Consider the following 12,754-nt stretch of genomic DNA (forward strand, 5'->3'; position numbering starts at 1 on the left):
GAGTTCTGGGCTCTCCGAGTGCCCTTCTAGTTCCATTATGCATTCAATGTTACGTTGAATGCAAGCCTATTGAAGCATTCAATAGTGTATTGCACACACAGAGAACTACTGAAATGTGTCCTTTTCATATACGAGCAGTGAACACTCACAGACGCTCTCTTGAGCGTATTAGTATTAGTGTCGATCCAATGCTTGATTTCCAGTTTCAGCTAAACCTTATTGATACTCAATTTTAACAAAATAAGTTCTGAACTATTAAAATGTATCTAAAGACAAGCAACCATACATTAACTTGGCCTAAATAAAATAATAGATCTACAATTTTAAATCATTTCGGATTCAAAATAATACGTTTGCAACATTAGGAAACTGGCCAGGCATCGGACACAGTAACGGTTTACCCGTTGTATACAATATACTGGAGGACTGCTGCACTTTTTGGACCCTGATGGTGTGAATCCACATAAATATGCTGGACTGAAAACTCTCGTCAGGGAATAAAAAATTAAAAACAAATCAGTGGCCTTATTTTCAGGCTCAACCATGGCAACAAATAATTCCCATCATCCTGGCTGTGCAATCACTTCTCAGACTACGTTTCTAAAACGCCAGGGAGAAGCAGATCACGTTGGACACCCAGAGCTCTCTGCTGAACATTAAACTAAATCTTACAGTGAAAACGATAGCGGATGAATATCTGCCGAAACACAAAATATGCTAACCGTCTCTGTGTGAAGTCCTGCTTGATTGTGGTTGCTTGGTAACGCCAGGGACGACCACAGTGTGCCCTTCTGGGCATCAATGACAAGAACATGCAGGCAGTAAACACACTGCATGTAAATCGTTACTTTTCAGAGTATTTCTCAGATAGACAAGTTGATGGGGAAAACCAGAACATACTCATCTAATGTGAGAGGACAGTGGAATCTATAATTTCAATATTGTTAGGTTTTAACAGCACTTATGAGAGAGGTCAAATACTATGCATTTGTTAACCTCATTTGATTTAAGCTGCTTGGAAATGGAAACAAAAAGTGCCTCGCTAAAGACAGATGATCATTTGGTGAGGTCTTTCCCAAATCGATACTCCACAAGTGCATTTTATCGTTACATATCAGAAATGACCGGTGCTTTTTAAAAGCAGATTTCTGAAGGTATTTGCCCCTGACCTGCTCCACGGCCGTCGTCTTTGGTATGTTTATGAAGTAAGTGCCATATATGTTTTCATCTGAGAGAGTTGTGCCTGTTGATCACTGTCGTGTTCACCGGGAATGGAAGGTTGCTGCTGTGTTGGGCCCTCCAGACAAAGCTGCCACTTTGTTCTCCTCAAATGCACTGAAAGGATCTCTGGCGAGACGTTTGCTATTCTTATTAGCTCAAGGCATGGCAAGAATCCAAGCAGTTAGCAGAATGTTCCAGTGTGCTCCACATTAACCTACAAAATAAGTCCCGTCATTGATAAAGTGCTTCAAAAAGGCATAAAACATTGTGTGCTTTCCTAATTTTACCTTGCCTGAACAGACCACCTTTCGGTCACATGACCTACTTGCTCATTCTGAATGTTGTGCAGGGAGGGTGTTGTGTCCTGCTGTGCCTAAATCACCGTATTAAACTAGCACCTGGTGTAAAACTACGTGCGGGGTACACAAAAATGCTGATAGGTTGGCAGAAGTCTGATGGCGTGATTTGGTAATATTGCCAGGGAGAAATTTGCACCCAAACAAAAATTGTTTGTGTATTTCAATTCATGGAAGCAGTGAATTACACAGGGGAGTGGCAGAAAAAAAGAGGCAAATCTTGAGCTGGCTAGTGGGTGTGAATTGGGGCTCCTTTTGTGCGTTTGTGGGGGCAGGAGTAGTGAGTTTAAAAAATGTCCTTGGTTGAATTTCAGGCTGGTGATGTTAATGGAGACTGTCCAGGTTTATCAGATGAGGTCAGTCCCTACTGAGGTTGTCTGTGTATGAATGATTGTATACATAAATGGCTGTATATGCAATATACATTTGCCCGTGTGTACAGTATGAGTGTGCAATGCGTTTTAAAGTGGAGCTCTAGGTACTTGACGGTATACGGGAGGGGGAAGGGGGGAGGGGGGGGGGGGGGGGGGGTGCACAGAATGGATGCGCATGTGCATGTGTGTATGTGTTCTATTTATAAATGTGACCTCATCGGCCCTTGCTGTAGCCGGGGTAGAACTGGTCAAGCAGCACCTGAAGGGTCACGTTTTGGGCCATGACGTAGTCTTTGCCCAAGTCGTGACGGCAGGCGGGGCAGGTGTAGACCTGCGCTCGGAACGACCGCTGTAGACAAGTCTGAGGAGAGGGGGGACGGGGGGTTAAAACACAAGTACGAGGACGGGATCGTCAAGTGGTCAGTCAGTACACACCTTGCACACGTTGTGCGTGCAGACGGTGGTGATGGGTTGGAAGGCCAACTCCTGGCAGCACACGCACATGAAGATCTGCTCCATCTTCTGCAGGAAAGTCTTTGTACATACAAAGACAGAAACGAAAAAAAGTGAAGAAAAAAAACTGTAAGAACTTTCCCAAATATATGGGTGCTACTGTCATTTAAACTTCTACATCAGTTTGCAGGCTAGACAGCTAATTAGCTGCAAAGCTTCACATTAAGCAGCATGTAAACCTGCTTATGTCACTTTGTTCCGGTTAGATGCTGGTACGGGCCTTTCTCTTGTAAATCCCTGCTAACAACACACTGTCTGCCTGTGATATGTAGCTACAACACAAGTTTGTTTACTTTGGCACATCGACACCCCGCTCCAGGAAGCTAGGATGAAAAGTAGCAGCTCTGATATTTCTCCCAGGGCCTGTCTTCTTTTTTAGCCATTCAAAAGTGTGAACAATATTTTCTAAAACCACACAAAAAGGGATGACTAAGTATGATTTCAGTTGGACTTTTGTGGAGAAGCCTGAGATGTGTTAGCGTCATACCGGCCCCTCTTTAAGGTATCCCATGGCTTCATCCCAGAGTTTCTTGTTGGCTGTGTCCTCCCGGATCAACTGCTGCTGCTGCTCGGACAGCTGGAAAGTCTCCTCCATCTTCACCTTTTTAGAGGGAGGCTCCACTGCTGGTGACGGCTCTGGTGAAGACACGCGAGTAAGACCCCAAACAATGCAGTGACGCTTGGAAAATGAATTGAAAATGACCGTTCACAGTAGTGGATGCTTGACCGGTGGAAGCTATCTTAAAGGAAGTTTCACTCCTGTGCCGTTCTCACCTGTCCTCTTCTCACACCTTGTCTGACCTGCTTTGATTCGTCTGTAAAAGCACCCACCGCTATCTCCGGTCGTCTTCTGCTCTCCATTACTCGGCGGCCCCTCTTCTTCCACACTGGCCATGGGCTGCTCTTCCTCCTCTTCCTCGTCATTCTCTTCTTTTTCCTTGATCTTGCGTCTCCGCGGCCTCCCCCTTCCGGGGTAGTGCTTACTCCGGCCGCCGCGTCCGGGTCGGGCACAGGCCTCCTTCTTTGTCTTGTTAGCCATCGCTGACAAGTAGCCGGGCGGGTACTGCAGACAGTGGCGCTTAGTAAAACACATGGAAAGAACAAACCACATACAGTATATACATTATGTATAACTTCTATATGTTCTGTCTAAACAGAGCTCACACACAGACGGTCACGCTCGCAGACTCACCTGAACAGCAAGGCCCAGTTTTTTGATCCTCTCCACTCCTTCAGGCGTCCACGGCGCCGGTTCCAGGTCGTCCCGTCTCAGCAGGTACCGCCACACCAGGTAGCCACACTTTCCAATCTCTGGCCAGTACTTTACCACCTTCACATTCACACCAGAATACCATTAAAAATGATCAAGCTTCTCTACGTTCCTGACATGTTAAGACATGTACTGGTGTCTTTGTATTTTAAGGTACTTGAAATGAGAAGATCTATTTTTACACTACAAAAAAAAAAGCAACAAAATGAGCGTCTGTACCTTGTAGATGCCGTCGTAGCGATTTCCCTCCTCAGGAGCATATTTGCTGATGCGTCGACCTTTGGAGCTGCGCACCACTCTCACCGGCTTTCCTGCCCGCCAGTTCCTGGACTCGGCCCCGTCTTTGTCATTCAGAGGTGCATCGCAGTTTAAGGCCAACGCCCTGATGGAGTCGGTGTCCAAGAGAAATAGACAAGACAGAACAATCGTCAAGTCCGACTAACGGTTAGAGATGTTCATGGATAAGACGTTCATCATTCTAGCGAAGTTATCTTACAAGGTGTAGAAAAGTCAGTTAGCTTTCCATTCATCTTTAAGTGTTGTACCTGTTCATGTGTGTCAGGGTCTGGTCAAAAGAGTGCTCTCCGATCCGTTTGTTTCCTGAGAGGTCACGACCCCCACTGCCTGTGTAGGTGAACTCATCTCCCCGGTCCTACAGCAGGCAATGGAAGCATAAACAAAGTTATCAGTTTACTTCATTAAAATCCCCCTACTTCATATGTAGGAGATAATTAAATTATTCATAAACATTTGATAAAAAAAACAAAAAAACACACCACTTCATCCTCAAAGCCCCCAGCCAGCACCAGCGAATAGGAGCCATCGTTACTGCGCCCATGGATGCCACCAACATGCGGCCTGTGCACGCCTGCCTCACTCACCTGAAGAGAGTCAGAAAAAGAAACGGCGAAGCAGAGGAAACGCATTCATGATACTGGAAGTGATATCACAGAAATCAGATTAGAGAAAGATATGACAATGCAATCCATAAGCTCCTAATACTGAGTGTAAAGTACAGGATGAGACATGGGAGACTTAACAAACATTTTCACCAAATTCATTTGTGATGCAAACGGCTCACCTGAACTCTGAACTTCCAGGTGGTTCCAACAGGAACACCCGGTATGGGTCCATAGTGGTTCGAAGGAACGATGGTGCACTCCTTGGTACGCCCCACACAGGCCATACCCTGCAATGACATCAGGAAAGACGACAAAGGAATTTAAACTGCATGCACAGAAATACCATTAAATATCCACAAGTCCTTCAGATCATTTAAATACTGTGATGAAGGGCAGAGTTGCTGAAGTGTTTTTACTTTCCGAAATCACCCAGAATCCCATTCAGGACTTACAGAGGATTTCAAAAGTGAGAAGACAAAGAAAAAGTATTTTATTTTAAGGGTAATAAAATTGCAATAATGTGAAAGGCAAGAATAAATGCCGTGTGACTCACAGCACTTAAATGTGCCCAAACACACAAGCGGGGCTGTTTTCAATTAGTCCACAGAGAAAGGGAGCATTCTGGTAAAGAAAACGAGTTATTTTCCGTTGGCAGTTCCAGGAAAGTGGCTAAGTCATGCTTAATGGCATTGTTCACAGTACACCATGGAGCAGAGAGGATGGAACCGAGCCACACAATATCTCAAAGTGTTGCCATGAGAAGACTCCGGGGAGATTTGAGAAAAAAACATTTAACAGTATGCTTAAAACAGATGCTTTTTAAAAAAAAAAAACAATTTTAAATACGTGACAGCTGTCCTCCTCCGCAGTGTGCATGAGATCATTTGAGTTTTTTGGTCAATAAAAAGTTGAAACGCAATATTGACCTCACTAGACATAAAGGGGTTCAGTGTTCATTAGTCACGTTGGGAATATTTGACAAGAGCCTGATAATCGATAGCACGCCAATATTTATAGAAATGTCGGCATCTGCAAAAAGGTGCTATGACCAAACATCAAACAAAATTATTAATCTACTCCAGGAGCCTGGGCCAACATTAACAACACATTAAGAATTGTGGACTGGATCAAAAACTTGATCTGATCGTTTGATTTGAGGGGAAAAGTCGCGGCGTGCTCGGGCAATATTTAACAGAGCTTCAAAGACCTCCTCACATGAAACCATATCTCCATCAAGAACAACACACACAGCAGATTACACACACAACATATTAAACGCGTGAAATGGTACACTAAAACACACCAGTTTGCAGGACGTAAATGGTGTGTGTAACGCATGCATTGAATGAATCAATCAATTAATGAATGGCTCACCCAAACCTTTGCTGCTGGCGGTGTACTCTATAAGAACGATATGTAACTGCTGTATAACCTTTTACATTTAAGTAGAACCAGTTTGTGTGGTCTATTACCATCGTTTTTATTTTAGAGCTTTTTTTAAACAGCAACATTTATGAGTATACATTGAATATGATACACTAGAAAATGTAATGCGTTTAAATATCAAATAAGGAGGTCTGTTTATTCTTCTTTTATGTTTGTTGACTTTTTTAAATTCATGAAGTGTTGTATAAACTCTTGTCCGGAGAATTTTCAGGCTACAACATCTGAGCTATGAGGTTTTTTTTTGTTGTTGTTGTTTTTTTTACACAAACTGCTCTCTCTTTTTTTATTTTTTTATTTATTTATAGTTTTTCCTTTTACAAAGCATTTTATAAAGTAACACAACATGAACATGGACATGGGGTGTTTTCTGTCACAGTATTACAGCAAAGTAATCAACCAATCACAAACAGCTCTTTCATATTCATTCACATATCCTTTCCTCTGAGGAGGAACCACAGACCTTCCCTCAGGCTTACTGTTTAAATCTTTTTACAGTCTTGCAGAGCCTCTGTCCTCTGCCTCACACCTGGTGTATGTGTGTACCTTAGGGTGCCATTGGGTCTCACCTTTCCCCAGTCCCTTTGACTCTCAGTTGTTGCCGAAGGCATCTTGGCTTTCTTCTTGCTAGCTTTGAGTTTCTCTCCCGCCTTAACAACCTCACTGGTGTCGTTCTTACAGGTGGGACAGTACCTGGCAGGATGAGAGGAAATCGTTTCTGTGGACGTAGGCAGCTGTGTGTGTGTGTGTGTGTGTGTTGCTGTGTGTGTGTGTGTGTGTGTGTGTGTGTGTGTGTGTGTGTTGCTGTGATAGAAAAGGTGGTTAATGAATGTTGTCAATCAATTTCATGTTTAACCGTTTTAGTTCTGTTAAGCAACACAAGACACATTCTTTTAAATCACACTGTCATTTCTGTTAGACAACAGAAACATTTGAAGGCACTTCACTAGACAAACTCACACCTGCATTATGTCATTATTTTATATTGATTTCACCCTCAATCACCACTTAATTATCACACTGAACACCATTAATCAACCTCCTTAAATTGATTGTAAAGCGCATGATGTTGCGGCTAATTGCCGAGCGACAGTCTCTCTCACCAGTCCTCGTCATCGGGGATGGTGGCGAGCGGCGGGTTGAGGCAGTAGATGTGGAACGCCATGTTGCACTCGTCACACAGCAGCTGCATGTGGGCATCCTGCTTCCCGCCGCACACGCAGCAGGAGCAGAAGCGGCACTCTGCTTCGGGGTCGGCCTTGCAGTGCTTACACTCCGGGCCGCTCTTCCCTGGAAGAAGCAAACATTCACACACGCATGCACATGTACTTGCAGATTGTCTTATAGTGTGTGTGTGTGTGTGTGTGTGTGTGTGTGTGTGTGTGTGTGTGTGTGTGTATGAGAGTGTGCAGTCTAGTGCCTACGTTTAAATTGTCCATCTAAAGCGGAGAGTGCGCGAGCTCCCGGTTTCTCCACCTTGTAGATTTCATCCAGAAACGCGACTTTACAATCCCCGATTATATCTCCGGGACCCCTGGAGGGAGGGCGAGAGACAAGAGAGAGAAATGGAGAGAGACAAAAAGAGAGAGAGAGAGAGAGAGAGAGAGCACAAGAAAAGGAAACCGAAGAGGAGCGATGAAAAGACGTGTTACGGAGCGTGTTGCAGAGAGACGGAAGGAACTCAAAACAGAGAAATGTTAGGCTTTCATTTACAAAGCAACAAAAACAAGCAGATGAAGAAAATAAAACTGCAATCCTCCCTTCCTCACCCCAGGAGGATCTTGACTCTCAGCTCCTTGTTGGTCCGGGACGCTTGATTGACGGTCTGAACCTCGGCATCGAACCAGAAGCCCCTCTCGTCTGGCGTCTCCAGGTTGTAGTTGACCATCACGTGCATGCCCACTTGGAGGTCATCCCACCGCAGCAGGGTCCGGGCACGTGGCCGCACCTCCGCCGGCCGCACCGCCACCACGCCGTTCTCTGGGTAGCTGGAGAAGGGAGAGGAAGGAGCGAGAAGGAAGGGGTTGTATGAAATCTTTATGTCACTCTGCTGTCTTCTCCTCACAGAATACAGTCATTTAGAGGTCAATGGATCTACAAAGATCCATTTTAGTATAAAACAAATGTGCATTTCATGACACATTTTACACACCGTCCATGTTATCAGGAATTTAAAGTATTCACTTCTTTATACATTTGCCAATGTGCCATGGAAAGGGTTGAGCTTCTACTGAGCACTTAACTTCATTTGTTGTATTCATCATTTGTTGTATTCTAATGGTTGGAAGAGAAAAACCTTGAGCACAAAACTGAACAGTGTAAAAAAAATTCTCTGCAAAAAAACAGCTATTCAGGACAGTGTGTTCAGTAAATGCTCAATGCGTTAAGTCACACACTGTTCCAATGATAAGCAATTTAAGCCTCCGTACAGGAACACAAGTCCAGAAAGACGAGCACAGAGGGGCAAGAGCTGTTTTACGTGTTGATTTTGCACAAAAGCTGAATTATGATTTTAGGTAACTGGCATTGCAGACATTTTTCCATTATGTGAATTTTGCTGATCGGCCTTCAGCTGTCCAACACAGGATATAATGCAAATTTAATATTGTTATCATTGTAAAATCATCAATTTGACTTGCAACAAGGTTCAAGCCCCGATCTCAAGTACCGATCTCAAGTAGGCGAAGTCAAAAATGTAAGGGTGTAAATTTAGACTGGACTAATCCCACAGAAAAAATATGATTTGTTTTTTTTCCTAGAAACTGTTTGTTCCGGATATAGAAAACAAATATAATTCAACATTAATTACTTTTCACCAATTTTCTATAAAACTGTAGATTCTCAAAGACTTGCCTCTACATAACATGAGACAAATGCACACAACATAAGACTGAATATAAGAAGTAAATGGAGTCACTGTGATGTCACCCACTGGTTTGTGGACTGCAGTTTTGAAGCCGTCACCATCTTGGTTTTTGGCCGCCGCCATCTTGGCTTTTTGCAACGAGGGGGTGGAGCAAAGTACGACCTCATGCTTAATGATACATTTCTAGGCGACCAAAAAGGTTATTAATTAATTAATTTCACCAACTGAAAACACACTGTGAAAAGTTTAAAAAACCCAAACTAGACACCACAGTAGAGACCTACTGCCTACCCCGCCCTAAAGCACACCCTGTTTGATTCTAAATGGGACCATGATTTACTAAATGGACAGCAGCTGTATCCAAGCACACAACAGCTTTCCGACTGGGTTTTTGGAGCAAAGGATTATGGAGGATGTTCACTACTATGGCCTCATTCTCATAAGTCTTTTTTCAAGTTAACGTTCATATAGATGGAACTCAGCATTCTCCACATTCTTTTGCTAAACTGCACATTTTCGGGGGATCCCCGCTTGAGCCGCTGCTTTAAGGACAGAACAAAGCAGCGTTATTACATTCACACCGCACGCACTGTTCAAGCTCTCTTAACAAAGTCAAACATTTAAGAAAATGAGGGAACTGGTTCGATCGGGTTCGAGTTATCTACATCCAGATCGTGATTTCTGGGAACTTCTGCACCGTTTGCCAACTGCCACAAAAGTGAGGTGACTAAAGATCCGCCAAGATAAACAAATATGTAGTAATGACAGGATTCTGGGGGAACAAAACATCTACATAGTCACTGTTTTCGATATTTCATGTGGTTTGTGGTTTTTGAGGCTTTTGGTCAGATTTTGCTGACGGACTACATACGTACATGCATGACATGACCCTGAATGAACTGCAGAATCCAATTTGTTTGGGACATTTTTAGATAATTGGCATCAGAAGATTAAAGAAGGGAGTCCTAATACAGCATTTTGTTTTTGTCTCAGTTTATCTTCTTTTTTTTACAAAGACTGATGTGTCTTTATTTCCCTTTTTTTAAAAGTAACACCATCATCACCACAAAAATCTAAATTAAACCAATTACAAATTGATTGCCAGGTCTTTAAAAGAATAGTTTGTTTCTGTGTTCTATTAACAATAATAGTCTTGATGTCAGCGTGAGGTTGCAACCAACAGAAACTCCAGAAAATGATTGTACTCAGTCGAGAAATAGTCACACATAACCCCCCCATGAAAAAATGGAAAAATGTTTAAACCTTTCTTTTGGACGGATGAGAAACTAACGGGCTTCGGAGGTGTTGCAAGCCAGATTTTGTTACATTTAGACGGAGCCAAGCTAGCCTTTTTCCCCTTTGGCTCTCATCTTTGTGCTAAGATAGCTAGCTTCATACTTAACATGCAGATGTTAGACTGTATGAGCTCAGAACTAAGACCAGACCAAAAACACACAGGTGTATTTGTTTGTTTCCTCTGGTGAGCAGAGCTTTTGATTTTTTTTTATAATGCTGCATGTCCCTAAGGAAAACTAGCAGCACATTCCGTGCAACTCAAATTGTTCCTCCTTCGCCAAAAGTGAAAGAACCTCAACAAGTGTGAAATGTGTTCTTGTCTAGCAAACTTGGAGTGGAGGTATGAGGTTAATTGCACAGGTTTCCTGCCTGCCAATCATCATTAACTGTACGGATCAGGACTGACTCAGAAATGAATTAACAGCTCGCTTGCTTGCCAATAGCTGGAATTATGCTTACGGACCAACAATGTGTTAGCTCTGAAGTTTAACTGCACACCAGCCTGCACACTCAGGTCCGCTCACACAGTGGGAGGTGAAGGGGGAAGGAGAGAATTGTGTGCATGAGCGAGCAGTGTGTGTGTGTGTGTGTGTGTGTTTGAGGGAAAGCTGCTGAGAAACTGGGCACTTTGTCAGTCTGTACTGAAACCAAATGATGCCACATTTTAAGATTTGATCCAGTCCAAATATGCACTACTTATGCTTTACATACGCAGACAAGACTACGCTGCATATTTTAAGCCATTGTAAATCGAGAGGAGAGGCCCCACAGAGGCCGCCTGTAAAAGTAGCACACAACTAGCGTACTCCCAGGAAGAGGCCAGGGCACAGTGCAGGGATTTCCTTTTTTAGGCCCAAGGGATTACTGCGGTTTTGGGTAGGGTGTGTGTGTGTGGGTGACTAGGGGGGGGGGGGGGGGGCACACATACACACACACACAGGCAAGGAATATCAACCTTGGAGCACAATAGGACTCAGCATGAACAGAAGGGGAACACGGAGCAACACAAGGGGAGCAGAAGTACCAGAGTTTAAGACCACACAAGCTCACACACACTGTGTGCTGCTGTACACTGATCCTAGTTCAGATGCTAACCCTCCCCTGACGGAAGCCCTAGATACACAGATGACATCAGAAAAATAAAATATTACAGGCTGCGATGTGAAGTAGAGGATTATACTTCATGATTTCAGCGAGGAGATTTAGGGAGAGACACTTTGACCTACACTGACTGCAACAGTAGAATAGGATTGAATTCCTCTCATACACCTAAAAACCAACGGAATCACATAATGGATGCGTCACAATCATCTTAATGGGAAAAAATCACTGCCCACTCCCTGACTGGGATCAATTCAACAGAGACCCTGCGATGTGATACGTCATTTAGAAACGTAGTTTTGTCTAGGTTGCTCGTTCCTGCATCTCACTGAACCTGCATGTATGTTGTAGTAATATGCATATAATTATATTATTATTGGGATTCTTTGGATTTTTATTGCTACCTATCCGAGGACACTTACTGAAAAATGATTACTTGATTCAAAACTATGACTCTGATTCAGATTTGGTCAAAATACTATTGACATTGTTCTGTTTTGAGAGACATCACTACCTTATGCAACTGCCCATGGTTGATGGATAGGCCACTTTCTATCAATGATGCTTCCAAGGTCATCCCAAATATGTGATATGTGGTTTGACATGAATGTACCCTAAAAAACTTTCCAGGATAATTATAAGACACTAAGATGTTAAAGCGAGAAAATGTAGGTTTTATATGAAGAAATGCCGTCCTCTTATGAATATTTATAGTTGGACTTACGAGCAATAAAAGACAGAAAGAGAAGAAAAGAGTTTTGCTGCTACAACCTGACTTGGTCTGGTGTGACCAGAAGCTTCTGGTGGTTTACTGGTTCTAAATGTCCTAAAACCTCATTTGGCCTTTCTGTTCTGCAATGTCTTGTCGTTTCTCATCGACATATACACCAATATACACATCACAATATATCAAATATCTGCAAATAAAGCTAATAACGGACAACTAATCGGGCTTGCTCTAATGAAGGTATTTGTGTAGTGAGCACTCACTAAAGTGACATTTTATCTGCAGGAAACAGCTTGGGATTTATTTTTGTAAAAATATATCGACTCATGCATCTCAATAAAAGTATATTCAGTAAGAAACGTGGAAAACTCTTTAACGCTATCGACTATACTCTTCACAAGTACAACCTGTCATCATCTTGTCCCTCCTCGGCCCCTACTGCCACACATAACGATGTCTGGCTTTCTTTGAGAACACAATACAGTGTTTCCCCTCAGAAACACGGATAGTTATTCCACCTGCAAGACACAACGCACCCAGAATAAGAACCTAAGCTGTAAATCTGAAGGAATGAAATGTAACATTGGAAGCATCGGTGTTAAATCTCCACACAGTCGGCTTGTCTATCCGCCCACGCTGTCACAGTGGGTAAACCCAGAGCCTGGTATTAAGAGCAAAATGTTCC

At 43.1% G+C, this 12,754-nt stretch overlaps 1 protein-coding gene across 1 annotated transcript in view; it reads right to left on the reverse strand.

Moving 5' to 3' along the window:
- Positions 1–2,090: 2,090 nt before the first annotated feature.
- Positions 2,091–12,754, reverse strand: part of uhrf2 (ubiquitin like with PHD and ring finger domains 2) — a 24,142-nt gene continuing 13,478 nt past the window's right edge. The window contains exons 4-16 of the mRNA XM_084035310.1: positions 7,849–8,067; positions 7,504–7,613; positions 7,183–7,369; positions 6,649–6,772; positions 4,816–4,923; positions 4,511–4,615; positions 4,280–4,386; positions 3,954–4,116; positions 3,657–3,794; positions 3,296–3,527; positions 2,952–3,100; positions 2,387–2,485; positions 2,091–2,312 (exon numbers count right to left, since the gene is read on the reverse strand). Of these exons, the coding sequence (XP_083891436.1) occupies positions 2,166–2,312; positions 2,387–2,485; positions 2,952–3,100; positions 3,296–3,527; positions 3,657–3,794; positions 3,954–4,116; positions 4,280–4,386; positions 4,511–4,615; positions 4,816–4,923; positions 6,649–6,772; positions 7,183–7,369; positions 7,504–7,613; positions 7,849–8,067 (1,888 nt within the window). The 3' untranslated portion in view covers positions 2,091–2,165. The remainder of the gene's footprint in view (positions 2,313–2,386; positions 2,486–2,951; positions 3,101–3,295; positions 3,528–3,656; positions 3,795–3,953; positions 4,117–4,279; positions 4,387–4,510; positions 4,616–4,815; positions 4,924–6,648; positions 6,773–7,182; positions 7,370–7,503; positions 7,614–7,848; positions 8,068–12,754) is intronic.

Source organism: Eutrigla gurnardus (genome assembly GCF_963514095.1).
Source record: "Eutrigla gurnardus genome assembly, chromosome: 19".
In the NCBI taxonomy this organism is placed as follows: domain Eukaryota; kingdom Metazoa; phylum Chordata; class Actinopteri; order Perciformes; family Triglidae; genus Eutrigla; species Eutrigla gurnardus.